This window comes from Mirounga angustirostris, unplaced genomic scaffold, assembly GCF_029215605.1.
Source record: "Mirounga angustirostris isolate CCGP_5_RB_7025 unplaced genomic scaffold, mMirAng1.0.hap1 SCAF_4, whole genome shotgun sequence".
Lineage (NCBI taxonomy): Eukaryota > Metazoa > Chordata > Mammalia > Carnivora > Phocidae > Mirounga > Mirounga angustirostris.
This window is the reverse complement of record NW_026991712.1, coordinates 11,686,225-11,705,843: the sequence shown is the minus strand read 5'-3', so window position 1 is coordinate 11,705,843 and position 19,619 is coordinate 11,686,225. Positions and strand designations below refer to the sequence as shown.

Sequence of the window (19,619 nt, the reverse complement as noted above, 5' to 3'; positions counted from 1 at the left end):
CATATCATAGTTTTAATTTATGAAGTGGGAATTCATGACAAAGGACAATATTTTGACTGTTATTTATCAAAAGATACTTGTGAAGTTTGAAAATACTAAACTGTATTTTTGGTATGGTGACCTAGCTGTTAACAGAAAAATGTGACACTGAGACTTACATACAGAAGAAACATTATCAAGTAGCTTTAAGTAGACCTTGGAAGTGGTTAATAATTATTAAAAGTTTAGTAAGTACCAAGAAATTTAAAAATAAAGGAGAAGATTCCAGTTCCCCTAAGGGTGGAAAAAATACCCAGCACCACACTGATTAAACATTTTTAGACTGTCACAGGAAAGTCACATTTATAATTTTGAAAGCTGCTGAAGACTGCTGTAGAAATGAAGACAAACAGAAAGTAGCAGACAGGTAATAAGCACTACTTTACTGAGAGCAAGTCATGCAAAGGGGTGAAATACTAGGGAGGGAGAAAAGATTATAAAATAAAGCATTTTTTTTCAAAAAATGGTATCATATAATACAACCAAGACTTGTCACTGTGATTTTTCATGGCAAAGAATGAAAAATTTTATTACTTGGAGAAAAAACTATCACTTAACCAGGTGACAAAAGGACATTCATTTGAATGCAAAATAAAGTAACTACTACTTAGAACAAGTGTAGTGATTACTCATCAAGATTAGTTTTAATAGCTGTTCAAGGGAAATTAAGGCATGTTTCAGTTGCTCTTATTATTTGAAGGTAAAATTAAATAATTGCAATTTCATACTGGTTTTCTATTAAAGAGTCACTGAAAGTAATTGCTAAATTTCAATCTGAATTTCACACAATTTTATAAAAAATAGAAAAGGGGGCAAAGATCAGCTACAAAAAAAATAACAAAAAGAAAGTCACACAAAAACTGCAATTGTGATAAGGGGCCATTATGCTTTAGTCTTGCACTCACTCATTCGGTAAATATTTACTATCTATCTCCCTAAGTTTCATCAAGGCAGGGACCTCAGTGTATAGCACATACACTGTACAGGATATAAACTCGTCCCAAGTAGATTTTCTATAACAAGTGTTTGGTGAATGAATGAGAAGACAGAGATATAAATGCGCCTCCAGCATGAGTTAAAGGAAACTATTATGCATTTTTATCTCTGTATGACTATAATCCTCCATCATTTTAGAAAAATAAATACAAGAAAATGCCACCAGAATAAAGATATTTCAAAGTACAAGGCAAAAGCAACTGAAAATATGCAAGAAGTAAAATGGGAAAATAAAGTTAGACTAAAAGAGTGGATCTCAATAGTTTTACAAGATTGCGGGGGACAAGTCACACAAAAGACACAAGAATTAGAGGGAATGTATGACTAAATGGAAAGGCACTTTAACAAAGAATCAGAGAAAGTAAGACTCCATTCCTCATTTACAAACGACCACCTTTATTTACTCTCCTATTCTGGTCTACCTGGAGATAAGTTAACTAACAGATACTGAACTTCTATCATTTACAAAGCACTGCGCAGGTTGGAAATGGACATAAAAATAAATAGAAGTGCCTCTTCTCCTAAGAACCACAATTTAATGGACTAATAGATACAGTAGTTATTCAGGCTAAATATGTGCCATTAGAATGAGCTATAAATGTCATTATCAAATAAGAAATTCCAGAAAGTAGAGGAGGCTATACTGCCCCCAATTCAGTGCTTTTTATATGCTGCTATTAGCATAACTGCTGTCAAATTTTATGGGGCAATTCTGGGTTTATATCTTAGTTGAACCATTATTCTTAAAATAAAATCTTATCATATAGGTACAATTTAAGAAAAAGGCCCTTTTTCTAGTACACCTCAAGAGTAGATAACAGTATTTTCATTGAACATAGAATGTCATTTCATGCCTTAAGGGCTTTGTAGATGCTGTTCCTTCCTTCTAACAATGTCCTTCACTAACTTACCCTGAAACATTCTAACTCACCCTCCACAACCCAACTCCAAGGTTACCATCAGAAAGTCTTCCATGATATCCCATCTACTAACTGCTAGGTATAGTTAATCCCCTGTGATCCACACTTTGAATGGTAAAGGATGTGTTTGTGTTTCTATCTTACTATATTGAGAACTCCCAAAAGGAAGGTGTTGTATCTTCGTTATCTCTGAATCCTCAGCATCTACTGGTTGGCATACAGGAGGCAAGCCATAAATGTCTGTTGAACTGAACTGAAAAACCATGTATGTACAGGCATGTAAACTAAAGGAGTCATGATTTAAAGACATCTTCATTCTGTAAACTACAGGATTCCATTAGATCACGTTTTATATGCATAAAAATACTTAATACAAAATGCCAGTATATCTATCTGTATGAAATTATTTCTCTAGCTGCCCAATCATGGAGATACAATGAGCTAGATTTAACCACTAAGAATAATGAAATAGGAGAGCCTGAGTGGCTCAGTCATTAAACGGTTGCCTTTGGCTCAGGTCATGATCCCAGGGTCCTGGGATTGAGCCCCACACGTCGGGCTCCCTGCTCAGCGGGAGCCTGCTTCTCCCTCTCCTCCCTGCTTGTGTTCTCTCTCGTTATCTCTGTCACTATCTCGCTCTCTCAAATAAATAAATAAAAAATTTTCAAAAAAAAAAAAAGAGGAATGAAGGAATGGTAAAGCCAAATTACTCTGGTAACCATTTGAATATTATTCTTCAACCAGAAACAAACAATGTAGTATTAAATATGCTACTTAATAAAAGAATGTGGCTTTATTCTCAGTAATCACAAGGAACTGGCAAATCAACTATATTGACAATTCAGCTGTTGAAGACAGGACCCATGCTTGGGCTAAAGTCACTGAGGTAGTCTAATGATAAGATAAACTTTTACAAATGCATATTTCCAAAAAGAAGGAAATATGCAATAGATGAAACATAAAAACTGATTAAGAGAACTCTAATGTTGGAATCAAAAGAAAACATTTAAAAACCTAGGTAAGAAGTAACAACGGGCAAACTCTGGCCAGTGTCAAACTGAAAGTTCTACATTGGCTGATAAGGCCAACAAATATCACCTTTACTTTACATCGGCCTTCAATAAGTTAACACTTCATGTATAGTTCTTCATTATTGGTTGTTATTGGCAATTTTAACCTATTCCTGCCACTAAATTAGCTATTTAAATTTTAAGGATAATGGTTCAAACCCCCAAAGACTGGAAAGCCAAGACCAAAGAATATTTAAAATACTACAGTAAATTCATGCTTCTCACTTGACCACAACATAATGCTAGGTTTATAAAAAGATCAAGTGCCAAGTCTTGAACAAGATCTTGACTGTATCAAAGCCAAGATTCTGCAAATGTAAGGAATTTGAGACAGAATAAAAAGGAGACAGAATAGCAGAAAAATATACAAGACCAGTTTGAAACAGATGCAAATAAACTAAAATACAGCTCTAATGTAAGTTGCCTCATCTGAAAGAAGAATCTTCAAGTCAGCAATCTGCTTAACATCCCCAAGCTGATTAAAATTCATGCTGAACATGCACTTAAAATGGCACTGTTAAATTGTTGAGAAGGGTCAAGAAAACTAATATTCATTTAATAACATCTTCCCCTAAAAACCCAACAATTTAATATGGTCCTGATATTCACATTACTCTTCTTTGCTAGCCTGTACACAGGACCCAAACTGTAATAGACCATTTTAGGAATGTAATAAATTAAAAAAAAATCAGAGACCACAAATTATTCCATAAAATGGAGATAAGCTACAAACAGATTCATATGAACTGTCCTGGTTTAAAGAAAAAATATAGAAATTATTCATAAAATAGAATGAATTGTATAATATCACATAAACTGAAGTTGATGGAAAATGCAATGACTCACTGGGGATAGATTTTAAGGGATTTGTTTATTTTGTTTCTAAAACCAGAAAAGGTCTTAAATTTTAAGAATTTAAAAATCTGTTCAAATGTTTTAATCTCAGATAAAAATGCACGGGATCACACAACTTATAAACTTCTATCTCTTCACCCTTTCCTAACAATTTTCTAATAATGATCAGTTAAAATAGCAACATTCACAGTGAAACAACCAATTTAATATCATTGTTCTCAATTTGACAACCAGATAAGCTAAAGCAATACAGAGAGCCAAAAAGCAAAAGCTTTCCAACATGCACAGGGGTCAATGACACTTACCTGCCACTCTTAGACCATATTACAATAGGTCATGCAACATAAAACAAACAGAAGGCAAATTACTTAAAGGTCTGTGAACCCATTATTTTTCTTTTTATTTAGAGTTAGAAAAAAAAAAAGGATTCCTGAAATACATACATAATAATGAATTTAACTTTTCAAATTATCTGTAAAGATTAAATAATTAAGGTTCACACTTACCTTTTAATATTATGCCCAAATTACTGAGCTTTGAATGGCCTTCATGAACAGATTTGTATTTAAAATACTTCAAGATACAGAGTAACATCTAGTCAATTTTTCTCAACTGCAATAAATTTTCCCCCAAATATTGCTTCTATTAACAAATCCCAAAGTAGCATTTGTCTTTTCCACCAAAATTTTTTCATAAAAATGTTTTCACTAGAGTATCTCCAATTATAAAATAACGTCCAACTAGGAGATAAGACTCTCTTACAAAAATTCAAGTAAAAACATTTTATCACAATTTAATCTATAAAATCTTGACTTCCAGTTCTAGAAGGCACCAGAAATTTTACTCAAACAATTCATAGCTCAGTCATGCAAAGCAGTTAAAAAGATGGCAAAGTGGAAACATTCATTTAGTGCAAGACAAACGCAGTCTACTGCAGGCAAAGAGAAATAGATATAAAATCATCTTCTCACTTTCAAAATCAAGGAAAAAATTTGGCCCCTGCTCAAGGTCTGTGCATGTCAAAACTTTAAGAAGATTCCCCATGTTAAGGTACCTGTCAAGACAAGAATAAGAAAAGAGAAAATATCCCTTTATAAAAAAGAACATCTGAAATTTATTTTTTTAAAAAATAGTAACAGGGAAAATGTTCATTAGGCCATGAATTCGTCCTTCAGGTTACCCAGACTGTGCTCTGGCAGACAGCAAACCGGGTTCTCAAGGTGTTGGTATGTAGGACCTAGAGGTGAAATGTGGTTTTCCTGTACACAATGGCACAACTGTTGCTCTAATTCTTCTCAAAATTCTCCCAAGACAAGTTTCATTAATGGCCTTATAATGAAAAATTCTTTAAGTATTCCAATAGTGCTAGTATTCTGAAAAAGAAATTTCTTATCAAGAATTATTCACATGTCATCTTGCTTAATATTGCACTGAAACAAAAATTTATTTCAAAGCCAAATATTAAGAGTTTTGGCCACAGCTCACCTTTGCATTTCATCTTAACATAGCAGAATATTTAACTTACTTCCTGTATGCCATTCAATAAAGCATATATTTCTAACCAAATTTGGATTATTAATATATTTGTGGAAGTTGTTTAAAGTATTGATTCTGGATATGCAGCACCATACTGATTTTCTGTAAGATTATCATAGGATTGTGAGCAAACACATTGCTGGGCGCAGTCACCAAGGCATACTATTAGAATGTTCATCATAAGGCTGCTTGCTTCATGGACTAATGAAAGGACAGCACTGGCTACAGACTCAACATGATTTTAGCAAATGAAAAACTAAAGAATTATACATATGATGGTGATGTTTGCCTATGATTAAGAAAAAAATCATGCAAACTTTGTTTGATCCCCATATTTTATTAACAAATATTCGGGCCAGCCTTCACTGTGGTGTGACCATCTTTCACCTTTACCATTATGCACCAGCTGTGAAGGGCTAAAGAGACTTACTTTCAAAGTCCAAGAAAAAATGTGCTGCATTGTGGTCTATGTCCCTGGTTAGCACCTTAATGAGATTACCCATGCCAGCAAACCTAAAAATAAAAATGGCAACATCATTTAGTTCCAGTAAAAAAAATTTTAAGCAGAGGCCTGGGATTCGGCAAAGGCTGGCTTGCTCATAATTACCAACAGGTGCAGGTTTATATACTTCTGGCATTGAAAATTTGGAACAACAAAAGCACATTTGGCTCTGAGTTTAGAGCCCTTTCCCTCTTTTCCACATATCAAAAAAGTTAGATAAAGCAAGATTGAAAAAAAGATTATATTTTTACATATAACTTGCAATATTTACATTTGATTAATATCTATGCTAGTGTTACTCCTTTAAAATGTTTGAGGCATATATTCTCAACTTAAATTAACATCAAAAATAGATCTCTCAAATAAGTAAAAACTGAAACTATTATTTTTAAGTAATAGGGATATTTTCCTCCTTGCAGAATCAAACCCTATTGGGAACACTAGGAAGACAGTATTCAAACCACATTTAACCATTAAAGACTGAAGGGAATTATCAATTGATGACCCGTTTAAAAAGTTTTACCACACATAAACCAGTGTTTCTTACATCTTCTATACTCCTAAAATTAATCAGATTTTTCATTATTTAAGTCAAAGACTGATAAATTCAACAATATCAACTATATACAAACATACAAAATCTATAACTTGGAAGTTAACACAGCAAACAAGCAAAAGGGAGCCAGCAATCACCATAACTTAGTAAGTTTGCAGAGGAAAAACAGTAAAAATTAAGGCATTGGCATAAATCTTGCCCCCAAATTTGCCATGAATCAGTGAGGATGAAGGTGGAAGGAGGTGTCAGGAACATCCAGGAAACCAGGCTCAAACTGTGAAGTGGCAGTAACTATAGGGAAGGCAGACTATGAGAGCACAGGTACATCACACCTTCCCCTCTCCCAGTTTCAATTGTTTTCTCCAAATATGGAACTGATAAGCAAATATAAATGAAACAAAACATAAAAGTAAAAACATTTTTTATCAGTGAAAGAAGACACCTTATTACTCACCCCCATTACAGACAATCTGAAAAGAGTTAGGACTTCTGGCCATCTGTGCTGTCCATTCCCCTCCCTTCTTCCACCTACGCCCTGGACAGTGGCATACGTTATCTAACTTTGAGCTTCCCAAAGAGGAAGTAATAGTATATGCATAACAGTTATTTACTTTATAGGTCAAAGTGTGGCGGACTGACACACATACTTCTTAGAAAATGTTAAAATTTATTCACAAATGCTAAATTCACAAATGTTAAATTTATTCACAAATGATAGACACTGAAAACTCCTCTCTCTTTTAAAACAGTATTATTCCTCCAATGGGAGAGGTCAGAATCTATCTTATTTTTGGTATTAAAATCCTTATTACACAGAATTTCACTGGGAAGATTTTGTACAATGTCTTACACAGATGGATAAACAGAGTAAAACTAAGAGGGAAATACTTCATCTTAATTATCTTACACACTGTAAAAAGTTTAATTCTAGGCTTTTTTATACAGGGAAAATATAAGCATTTTCCCCAAATCATCACACCCAAATAAGACCTCAAATTGGTTACCAAATTTATTCAAGAGTTGTTTTTTCCCTTTGGAACCATTTGGAAATAGAGTATTTCACAGCTTTAATTTTTAAAAGCTTTCACATATACATGGAATATCTGTTTCCAAACATACATAAATTCCTTTACGAGCAAGAACTGAGACCAAATATACAAAGAATTACCTAATGGTATCAAAATTTCAACTACAGTTGGAAAATAAACACAAGAAAGGACTAAAATTGTCTTTAAGAGGAAAAAGGCAGCACATCATCTGGTGTTAAAGAGTGTACTTCTATGGAATCAAACCAGAATTCCACCTCTAGCTGACAAGCTGTTGGACCTTGAGGATGCTAGTTTACCTTTCTGGGACTCATTTTCTTCATCGGTAAAATATACATACCATAGAAACTATTTTAAAGGGTTATTAGGAGAGTTCGATGAGATTAAGCTCTAACTTATTAGCACAGTGTCTGGCACACAGAAAGCATGCAGTAAATGTTGGCTATTGTAACTACAACCCTAAAATTACAAAATCACTTTTAAAAAAACTGTAATAGCTCTACTTCTTTAATATAAACCAGTATCATAAATCAGAGTAAATGACAAAGCCAATGTTTCCCCATTTTTGTCAAGAATATTGCTGAAATGCTATCCTAAAATTAGTCCTATGATATCATCATCAGGTACAGGAGGAAGGGAGATTAGGTTTCCTTACCTTTTTACTTGTATGCATACAGTCGATCCTCAAGGAAAATGTTCAAAATTGGCCAAGTCTGTCTGCTCCATTTTCCTACACCCCCTCCGTAAACTTCTTCCACTATTTGGTCCTTCTTTCAAGGTACCCTAGCCTAATGTGACCTTAATCCCCTCAACAAGTACTCAAAAATTTAGAATTTATCTCTTCATCCCAAACCCAGACACTTAAATCGAAAGTGGCCCAGCTTATCTAGTACAGGTTTCTCAACCTCAGTACTATTAACATTTGGGGCGGGATAATTCTTTTGTGGAGAGAGGTCTGTCTCACACGGTAGGACCTTTAGCAACATCCTGGGCCTAATATGTACTAGAGGCCACCAGTAATCCAACACACAAGTTTTGACAACCAAAAATGACTCAAGATATTATCAAATGTACCCAGGGGGAATCATCCCTGGTTGAGAACCATTGAATGTAGTACAACTGGGGTCCAATGCAGAAACTTTCTTTACCATAGAGCACTCAAGAAAGATCTATGTAGGCAAACCACATTACGCGTGTCTCTTTGAACAAAAACTCACGGAATTCAGGGTGCTAGGGTGGCTCAGTTGGAGGAGCATTAGACTCTTGACCTCAGGGTTAGGAGTTGAAGCCCCACGTTGGGTGTACAGATTCCTTAAATAAATAAATAACTCACAGAATTTTTCAAAGATCTGAACACAGTTCAACAGTTTGTTATATCATCAGTTGTCGTATCTTTTTAATGAGGGTAAACAAATAAATCAAAACCATATCCCTCTCTTACATAGTTTAACTCTTTAGCCAAAACCAGAACAAACAAACAAGACCTCTCCATCCTCTGATTTCAAAGAATACGATATGGTAGCTGTCAGGTCCGGTAGGTACCAGACTGCCTGGGGTTCAAACCCCAGCTCTGTCACTAAACCCTGCAACTATAGTCAGGTTTCTTAATTTCCTTATGCCTCATCTGTAAATTGTTCATAACATTAATATCCACTGCAAAGGGTTCACAAAATCATTAAATGGGTTAACAGAAGCAAAACATTTAGTAACCATGCTTGGCAATCTATTTGCTGCTATTGCTATGGCTATGTTAGAGGATCTGTTCCCAGTAGCAGAACCCAAGGAACGGGAGGCTTCAGGATATGTGGCAGCCATATTTCCTGCCACAGAGGAAGCCAGCCTGTCACAAAAGGATAAAGCCAGCATGCTTTAGACCAAGTGTCCTAAAGTCACTAATTTCTAATTCCATTTGTTCCTGAATTCTAGCTGCCATTTCCCTCAGTTTAGTTGCTAGATTTTTCCCCGGCTTTAAGATAGCCTAGTTTAGGGGCGCCTGGGTGGCTCAGTCATTAAGTGTCTGCCTTCGGCTCAGGTCATGATCCCAGGGTCCTGGGATCGAGCCCCGCAACAGGCTCCCTGCTCGGCGGGAGGCCTGCTTCTCCCTCTCCCACTCCCCCTGCTTGTGTTCCCTCTCTCGCTGTGTCTCTATCAAATAAATAAATAAAATCTTTAAAAAATAAAAAAATAAGATAGCCTAGTTTATTTCAACCAATTTCCTTTTTACCTGTTTAGTTGAGGTGGGTTTCTGTCATTTACATCTAAAAAAGTTCTGACTAATAACATTTCTAAGTTTCAGATTAATGAATGTGATACAAAAGACACTAAGACATATAAAAGGGTTTTCAGATTATATAAAACTTGGGCTAGGGACGCCTGGGTGGCTCAGTTGGTTAAGCAACTGCCTTTGGCTCAGGTCATGATCCTGGAGTCCCGGGATCGAGTCCCCGCATCGGGCTCCCTGCTCGGCAGGGAGTCTGCTTCTCCTTCTGACCCTCCCCCCTCTCATGCTCTCTCTCTCTCTCATTCTCTCTCTCAAATAAATAAATAAAATCTTAAAAAAAAAAAAAAAAAAAAACTTGGGCTAAAATGCTTTTTATATTTTAGAGGCACTATTTCAAAGCAAGTAATAAATATTATAATTTAGAATAATAAACGGTCTTACAATCTGAATTTAGAAAGAAAAATCTAAAGATTCTCTTTCAAATTATTTTATTTTAACCTTTGGATTAAACTAAATATTATAAATATTTACTAAATAAGCTAAGAAGAAATGTGACACACAAAAACCAGATATAGGTCACTTCAAGTGTTCACAGTATTTCTGGTAAAATTTTGTGACTGTGAGCTCTTATGTTACATGTTTGTTTCAAAGTTGGTGAGTTATCTGGAAAGGTACTTGCTCTTCCTGGCCTGGAGTCTGTGGAATGTATTTTTGAGCTCACAAAAGGCACTTAATAAATACACTGGACCATTTTCCCAAAAGAAGCTTCTTTAATTAGAATAAAAGAAGCCAAGAGAAACACAACTATATGTTACAGTTAATATACTATTTACTCCCTTTTTAGAAAATTCCTAAGAAATGCTGCAATTTCATTTACCCTTTTGAGCTCTGCCTAGAATGCTAGTCCCCAAGATTTTCCCATGCCTGGCCTTTTTTCATTCTTCAGGCCCCACCTTAATGCCCCCTCTTCAGACAGGCTCTGTCTGCCAACCTTATCCATAGTCGTTATCCCTACCTCATTATCTTCGATCACATCATCCAACTTCCTCCTTCAGCATACTTAACATAATCTGAATTACTATTTGTTTGTCAGTTTGCTTCATATCCAGTTTATAAACTTAATATTTCTGGGTGGGGGATGAGAAAAAGGAAAAACTCAAATAAACCGATTAGCTTCCCTATAAATGAGGGTTTCTTAAACTTGGCATTACTAACATTTGACCCATATAATCTGTTGTGGGGACTGTCCTGGGCACTATAGGATGTTGAGCATTCCAGGCCTCTATCCACTAGATACCTGGTATCACCCCAGCACCCAGCTGTGACAACCAACAATGCCTCCAGATGTTGTCAAGTATCTCCTAGGGAGCAAAAGTGCCCCAGTTAAGAACCACTACTTCAAACATATGGCCGCTAACATGAAGTGCATCCTCAGTTCTGCCACACAATTCTACTATGCATCTCGAATCAGTCTACTCTCCTACTTCACCAGGTGACCATTTCACAAGGCTTTATTTACTTTTAATCTCCTCACACCTCTAACAATCTATCCTCCATCCTCACATGCAAGAAATGACCTCACTACATTGTTTACAAAATAAAGAAAGAAAGAAAGAGAGGAAGAAAGTCATCTATTGTTCTTTCTACCCTTTCTTCATCCGTAACCACTTAGTCTGCCCTCTGCACCTGTTCCTGAGACCTGGTTCTCCTACTCAAAGGCTTCATGTCTTCCGTACACCATCTGGCCTATCCTCTTTACAGCAAGAACTTGTCATCTAAGTTGCCTGTTTTATTTCTACTTTTTTTTTTAAGATTTTATTTATTTATTTGACAGAGAGAGACAGCGAGAGAGGGAACATAAACAGGGGGAGTGGGCGAGGGAGATGCAGGCTTCCCGTGGAGCAGGGAGCCCAATGCAGGGCTCAATCCCAGGACCCTTGGATCATGACCTGAGGGGAAGGCAGACACTTAACGACTGAGCCACCCAGGTGCCCCTATTTCTACTTTTTACCTCCCATTCTTTCAATTTGTTCCAATCTGGCTTTTATTCCCACCAATACGATGAAGCTGGTCCCTGTCAAGATCACCAAAACCTGCATCTGGCTAACTCCACAGGGCAATTTTCACACTTCAACTTACTGGATCTCTCTCTTTTTTTTTTTTTTTTAAGATTTTATTTATTTATTTGAGAGAGAGAGAAAGCATGAGGTGGGGAGGGTCAGAGGGAGAAGCAGACTCCTCGCTGAGCAAGGAGCCCGATGTGGGACTCGATCCCGGGACTCCAGGATCATGACCTGAGCCGAAGGCAGTCGCTTAACCAACTGAGCCACCCAGGCGCCCTTACTGGATCTCTTAATAGCCTTTGACCCAGTTTATCACTCACTCCTTCCTGAAATACTTTCTTCATCTTTTTTTTTTTTTTTAAAGATTTTATTCATTTATTTGACAGAGAGAGGAACACAAGGGGGGGGGGGCAGTAGGAGAGGGAGAAGCAGGTCTCCCGCTGAGCAAGGAGCCCGATGCGAGGCTTGATCCCAGGACCCTGGGATCATGACCCGAGCCGAAGGCAGACGCCCAACGACTGAGCCACCCAGGTGCCCCTCTTCATCTGACATTTAGAACAATCCATTCCGGAGTTTCTTTTCTACTTTATGTCTGTTCTTTTTCCATATCTTTCCCTTTGGCATCCACAGTTACTTCTTCCATCTTAAACAAAACAAAAACTTTCCCTGATTGTATTTCCCTCACCAGTTCCCACCCTATTGCCTGCTTCTCTTTGCAGCAAAATTCCTTACGAAGAGTTGCTTATACTCATTGTCTTTTATTCCTCTCCAACCAGGCTTTTTCCAACCCTACACCACAAAATTGTTCTGGCATGGTCATCAAATAACCTCCCCGTTGCTAACTCCAATGGTCAATTCTCAAGTCCTCACCTTACTTCCCCTTTCAGGAGCGTCTGACATAACTGACATTTTCTCCTCCTCCTCAATACACTTTTCTCATTAGCTTAAAAGACACCCCATCTCACTTCCTTCACTGCTACACCAGTCTTGTTCTTGCCACCATCATTTCTTTCCGGGATTACTTCGAAAGCCTCCTCTAACTGTTTCTACTTTTGCTTCCTATCATAATGTCTTTTTATTACAAGAAGCAAAGCAATCTCTTAAAAATAAAAATCAACCACATTCTTTATCTGCCCAAAAACATGCAATGGCTTACAGATGCACTCAAATAAAATCCAGGCTTCTTACCAGGTCCTACCTATAAAACCCTACATAATCGGTCTCTTACTCACTTTGGCCTCAATCTCCCACCACTCTACACAACAGCCTGTTGCAGTTTCTCTAACAAAGCAAGGTTTCTCTCTCCTTGGAGCGTCTGTACCTGCTTTTTCCCTAGCCCGGGATGCTGTGTCACAGACCTTCAAATGGCAAGCTACTGAGCTCACAGCTTCAATCAGACCACCTCAGAGAGGGCTTCCTTGACTAACCCACCTGTAAAATCTCGTCCTCTTTCCTCTTCTCAAACTGATGGTTATCACCATCTTAAACATATTTGTACCTTTATCTATTTGTGTCTGCCACTGCAAGGTAAACTTTTAAGAAGGCAGGGACTCTATTTCGTACAGCATTCTATCCCCAGCACCTGAAACAATGCTTGGGGATGTACCAGGTAGTCATAAATATTGACTCAATAAACAAATGATTGAAAATACAGAAAACAAAAATTTGTGAAGTTTTATAGAAGTGTTCCAAGAAGGGGGGGAGAGGAAAAATGAAAATAAATATTGACAATTGAAAACTGAATTAAAAAAAAAAAAAAAGGCCTGAGAACTTAGAAAGCGTCAATGAAGACTGTCTCTCTCACGCACTCAGTAAAAGCCAGTAGTCTTATGAGCAAAATTTACTCTTATGAGTAAAAATTGTTGAAATATTAAATAATTAGAGAAATAAAGTGACAGAAAATAGGAGTATCACGAAAGTCTACAGTATGCCCACCTAACCAAGCAAGAACAAAATATCCTTCTACAGCCATAAAAATGGCTCCAAAGTAAGAATGGAGACGAGCCTACATCATATTCTGACCTTTGTAAAACTGAACAGCATTCGTAACATTTAAAAAAAAAAGGCTTGGAAATGTGGGTTTATTTAGTTTCCTTTAGACCATAAGTCTTCCCCCAAAAGCCCTATTTGGGAATTCTTCAAATCTGAGAAAGAAGAATTAAAAACAGAGCGTTGATTCGGTGCTATCAAAATTTTATACGGAGAACTCCAATAACAAGCCAACATCTGTATCATCTTCAACCCGGGTAACAGAATAAAGAACTCAAAGAAATATGATGAAGTGTTAGAGAAAAGGAGATACTGAAAAACATACTTTGTTCTTTTTAAAAAAACTTCACAACAACAGATTTTAGAAGAATGCTTTACAAAGCCCTACCTTCCAATTTACAGTGACTAAAAATGTGTGTGTGAAAAAAACTTACCGAAACGGTGACTAAAAACTGCCAACCATTTTTATATTTTTTTGAAATTGGAATGTATGAGCCATGCTCTTTTTTTTTTTTTTTAAGATTCCATTTATTTATTTGACAGAGAGAGAGAGAGAGAACACAAGCAGGGGGGAGCAACAGAGGGAGAAGCAGGCTCCCCGCTGAACAAGGACCCCAACGTGGACTTGATCCTAGGATCCCAGGACCACGACCTGAGCCGAAGGCAGACACTCAACTGACTGAGCCACCCAGGCGCCCCCCCAACCATTTTTAGTGTTGAAGACAAAGAACTTCTTGACTTTATCCAAGCTCTAAATTCTAGGCAAAAAGGTCTTCCAGAAAACATATTACCATAAAATATTGCTGAATTACAGTCTGTTGTGCATAAAAACATTACTTAAAATTAAATGATATTTCTCTGCATTATCAAACATTTAGACCCGCAGAAGCAACGGGAAGCCTTTAAAATGGACAAGATGGTGGGTTAAAGCACACTTCTGCTTTACTTGTCTGCCAAGAAATTTCTGGTTCTCATACAACATGTATCATGAATCTGAAGAAATATTAACAGAATGGAAAGTCAGTAATGAAAAATATGATTCAATTTACAATGACAATGGAACACACATGATGAAGGCCAAGAGTAGCTGAGGAAATCACAAGCTTAAGCTTTGTTCACACTCTTCAGCTGTGTGTTCAGAAACTAATTATGACACAACGTAATATAACAAAATATATTTTGCATAAGCAAAGATATAGTGAATCACTTTCAGAACTCTCCAAAAACAAACCACTAGATATACCAGAGATTCTGGAACTGCTTTGTCATATACTCAATCAAGCAGCTAAGTACATGTTAAAAAATCTACTTTAATATTAAAAAAAATTAATATTGCACTCTGAATAACAATGCCAACAGAAACAAAATTACTAATAAGGAATGGTTCTTTCAAACAAGGTAGGTTCTTTCACCTACCAGAACCTGCTGAAAAAATAAGTTAGCAGGCTCTTAGAGAGTAATTACAAAAATACTATAGGACATATGCTAGAAAGATCCTTCTAATCAATCCACTATATAGCAAATGTTGCGATTAGGTGAATGCGAAGTTGAAAGGCAGGCAGAAATTCAGTTTTGCTATCCTGCAAGTCAGTTACAAAACTCTAATGCCATATTTCTAGATCTAAGGTTTATTAAGGATAAACATTTCTCAAGTGATTCCATAAAGCAGCAAGTATAAGCTAAAATAGAAGAAACTTCAAAAAAATTCAAATGGTATCAACAATCTCACTTAGCACATCTGCTTCTAAAAATATTCAGGCACCATCCCCTTCAAACACTGCACAAAGTCTTGTTTATAGAACTACTTCTATGAAACTACATCATCACCATTTGAAAGCAAATGCTGATTTAAGATTGCAAATAAACAGCAGAGTGACTCCAGGAGTCATCAAGCAGCTGACAATAGTACAAGAAACTATTTTCAGTAGGTCAAACTTTTAAAATCTGACTGTTCAAATTAATAACATTGTAATAATTACATTTCAATAAAGTTTCTGATTAATATATCCCAGAAGTGTATTCTATGATGATTTTTGGCTTTGGCTTTAGCTGAATATTGACTTAACTGGCCAAATATGTATTTGATGCACCTCTGATACAAGCACACAAAGTAACTCTTCAAAGTGGTACAAAGTAAATATCCAATAAATACCTACTGAATTCATTTAAGAACTGTAAATAGGTGAAATCCAGTGGCATTTCTTTTATTTGAAGAATCAGGTACACAATAATTTAAAGGAAAGGTATAATCACAATTCCTTCTTAGCTTCTGACATGGCTACAACTTACTTTAGAAACATAGCGGTTGATTGTACTAAACATACCAACTTTGTGCACGAAGTGGGAAACCTCCAATGGTTAGCTGAGTGCCATTTATAATGGAGAGAAATAACCAACTCAAGCTGGCCTACCAATAAAGCATCTATAATAATTATCCTGACACTGCACTATCTGCCCCATTGACTGCCGTACACAAGCACATCACACCCTAACCTTCTTGTACCTTCATCTTCCAATTCTTTCTTCCCCCTTCCTTCCCAACAAGAGAAGCTGCTCAACAGAATCTTTGTTCTAGCACAATGACGACGACTGGGCAACAGATATTTGTTCAATAAATGGCATAACCAAGATTTCCCTTTTCCTCTTGCCCCTCCTGTTTTCTGATCTTTATGTGGTAAACATGTTTAATCAGAATCTAAGCTCCCAGGACTTCAACTCTCTCCCCATTCCTGGTTCCATGGCATTTGGTCTGAAATTCTAAGACTATCTGAGCATGCACTATCCAAGTGCTAGAATTCTAAAAGGAAGCATGAAAATGGTGGCACTGTACTTAAAAAAGATAAATGAATACTGTGTGGTCAAAAAGGTAGACTGTGACAGTTATTTACCTACTAACGCTCACCACCAAGCCCACCGTTCTGTAATCTCCTTTTAATGCTAGGACTAAGACGCTGAAGAGTATATCTCCTAGACTACTTTGTCAGCTGGCTTCTCACTGGGCCCCACCAACTATAAGGAAATTGGAAGGTGGGAAGAAAGAAGGTCCCTCTTTGGGGGCTTCTGGCTGACTCAGTTGGAAGAGCATGTGACTCTTGATCTCAGGGTTGTAAGTTCAAGCCCCACGGTGAGTGTAGAGATTACTTAAATAAAACTTAGAAAAAAAAAAAAGGTCTCTGTTTTTCAAGTCCTGTCAGCATTTCCTGTCATCAAAAGCTAGCTATCTGGGGGCGCCTGGGGTTGCTCAGTCGATTGGGTGCCGGACTCTTAATTTCAGCTCAGGTCATGATCTCGGGGTCGTGGGACTGGGCCCTGCATTGGGCTCTGCGTTCAGCACAGAAGGTTGCTTGTCTCTCTCCCTCTGCTCCTCCCCCCCATTCGCACATGCTCTATCTCTAGGGAAAAAAAAGATTTTATTTATTCTACAGAGAGAGAGAGAAAAAGAGCACAAGCAGGGGGAGGGGCAGAGGGAGAGAAAGAAGCAGGCTCCCCACTGAGCAGGGAGCCCGATGTGGGGCTCGATTCCAGGATCCTGAGATCATGACCTGAGCTGAAGGCAGTCACTTAAGCAACTGAGCCACCCACGTGCCCCTAAAATCTGAGAAAACAAACAAAAGTTTGCTATGGCTCTAGGCTCCAGCTCCTGGGGAATGCCAAGCAGCACTGCAGTGCCTGCCCCTCCAGAGGTCTGAGCTTCCAGTCTTCTAGAGTTCTTCCTTCGAGCTCCTAAATTCTGCCTAACCTACCTTTTCCCTTCTTTCCCCCCAGCTCTAGAAGTGAAAGTTGCTTCCTGTGGTTACCATTAATATTTTAGTTACCTCATGTGATAGAACAGTGTATGTATTTGGTCTTTATCCCACCCCCACCCCCATGCCTAACCCAGAGCTCCTAAATCCTTTGGAATTTGCTGGGTGACAGGAGCATATTTTAATGAGTCCCCTAGATAGCTTCAAGATGAGGGCTGGTTGCCAGAAAGACCAAGGCACACTTAGATTTCAGCCCTACCTCCTGACCTCTGGCGAGGGGAGAGGGTCTGGAGATTGATCACCAATGGCCAATGATTTATAATCGGTCATGCCTATATAATGGGACCTCCATAAAAACCCCTAAATGATGGAGTCTGAGGAAATTCCAGATTGGTAAATGCATCCACCACATGCTGGGAAGGAAACACACCCCAACTCCATGGGGACAGAAGCCCCTATGCTCAGGACATTTTCGGACCTCACTCTATGTACCTCTTCATCTGGCTGTTCATTTGTACCCTTTATAAAATCCTTTATAATAAACTGGTACCAGTGTAAGTACGTGTTTCTCTGAGTTCTATGAGCCATTACAGCAGATTATCAAACCTGAGGAAGGAGTCATGGGAACAAGCCCCGCCCCTTCACAGCTGGATGGTCAGGAGTACAGGAGGCCTGGGACCTGTGAATGGCATCTGGAGTGGAGGGGAGTCTTGTGGGACTAAGCCCTTAACCTGTGAGGTCTGTGCACCAACTCTACATAGTTAGAGTCAGCATCAAAATGAATTGTAGGATACCCAGTTGGTGTCTGGAGAGTTGGGGAATTGATTGGTATGGGAAAAACAGCCCCACACATTTGGTACAGGTGTTGGAAAATAGTTCAGAATTAATGTCAGCAGTGTTGTGAGTAAAAACATGCACATTCAGCATCCTTTTTTTGCTCAGGCTTCCAACATTTGTGTAAATAAATCCACATGTTAAATCCCTTCTTAAAAATACCTAGCAAGGTTTCTGCTATCTTGGTTGAAATCTAACTGATACAGAAGAAGTTTCAGAGAGTAGCTTAATCCTTAACCTTATTACCCACAGTATCTGATCTATCATCATCAGATACTATTAATAAAGTGATCCTTTGATCTTCCTTCCTTTGCACAATGTAGAGGAGAAGCAGCAGGATTCAGGTACTACTGGGTGCCTAGGCATACCACCACCACAGAAGTATTAAAATCTCACCATAAATCCCTAGCAGATGCCAAGAGCAATATATTAGCCTAGTAATCACATGGAGATCAGTTACCGGTCTTAAAGAAATGTAACATAAACAAACAATAGAATGGAAATTGGGAGATTTGATTTCTAGTCTTGATTCTCCCACAAAATATGTGACTTTACCCAAGTCAGTACTTGTTAGACTGAATCTCTCATATTGCTTCTGGCCATGACTCTACATATGTTACACTGCATCTCTCCTAATGCTGACATCTAGTGGATACACTTAGATATAGTATGTTAAAATGAAAAACCTTATTTACACTATTTTAAATAAAAGACTCACTAGGATGCCTGGCCATGTACAATAAATACAATAAATTAGGAGACCAATACTACCCCTTAAATGGAAGTGAACCATCATAAATTAGTTATCACATCAGATTGTCATGGCATCTTTGAATCTGATTCAGAGATTACTAGTAATAGTACTCCTCCATGCCTCCAGCTATTAAAAATTAAACCACCAATGCAAATTACTGCCTAAGCTGCAAATTTAAAACAAGAAAGCAAAGACATGCTTCCTGCTATAATGCCTTACATCAGGTAAAGACATAAGTTATTAGAAGGGCTAATATAAAGTTCCAAGGCAAGTAGTTTAAGAATGTACAGAAAGGTGATGGGAATCTGAAAACAAAAACAAAAACAAAAACAAACACTGAACCCCCAATTACCTATTTTACAAGGATTAAGAAGGTTTTTCTTGAAAAAATACGATCTTTAAACAAGAAATAGTACTGTGAATTCACTTTCTTAAAACGTACCACTATTTTAGGGGCACCTGGGTGGCTCAGTTGGTTAGGCGGCTGCCTTCAGC

At 37.5% G+C, this 19,619-nt stretch overlaps 1 protein-coding gene across 19 annotated transcripts in view; it reads right to left on the bottom strand.

Moving 5' to 3' along the window:
• CYRIB (CYFIP related Rac1 interactor B) overlaps positions 1-19,619 on the bottom strand; it is a 148,543-nt gene that overhangs the window by 27,902 nt on the left and 101,022 nt on the right. For 8 of the 19 annotated variants that reach the window (XM_064587877.1, XM_045895877.3, XM_054512452.2 and 5 more), the window contains one exon: positions 4,852-4,934. The exons of 7 other annotated variants lie outside the window; for them this stretch is intronic. In XM_064587877.1, coding sequence (XP_064443947.1) covers positions 4,852-4,924 — 73 coding nt within the window. In that variant the 5' untranslated portion in view covers positions 4,925-4,934. Of the gene's footprint in view, positions 1-4,851; positions 4,935-5,846; positions 5,930-19,619 lie in introns of all 19 variants that reach the window. 4 more of the 19 variants (XM_064587880.1, XM_064587879.1, XM_045895881.3 and 1 more) reach the window with 2 other exon arrangements.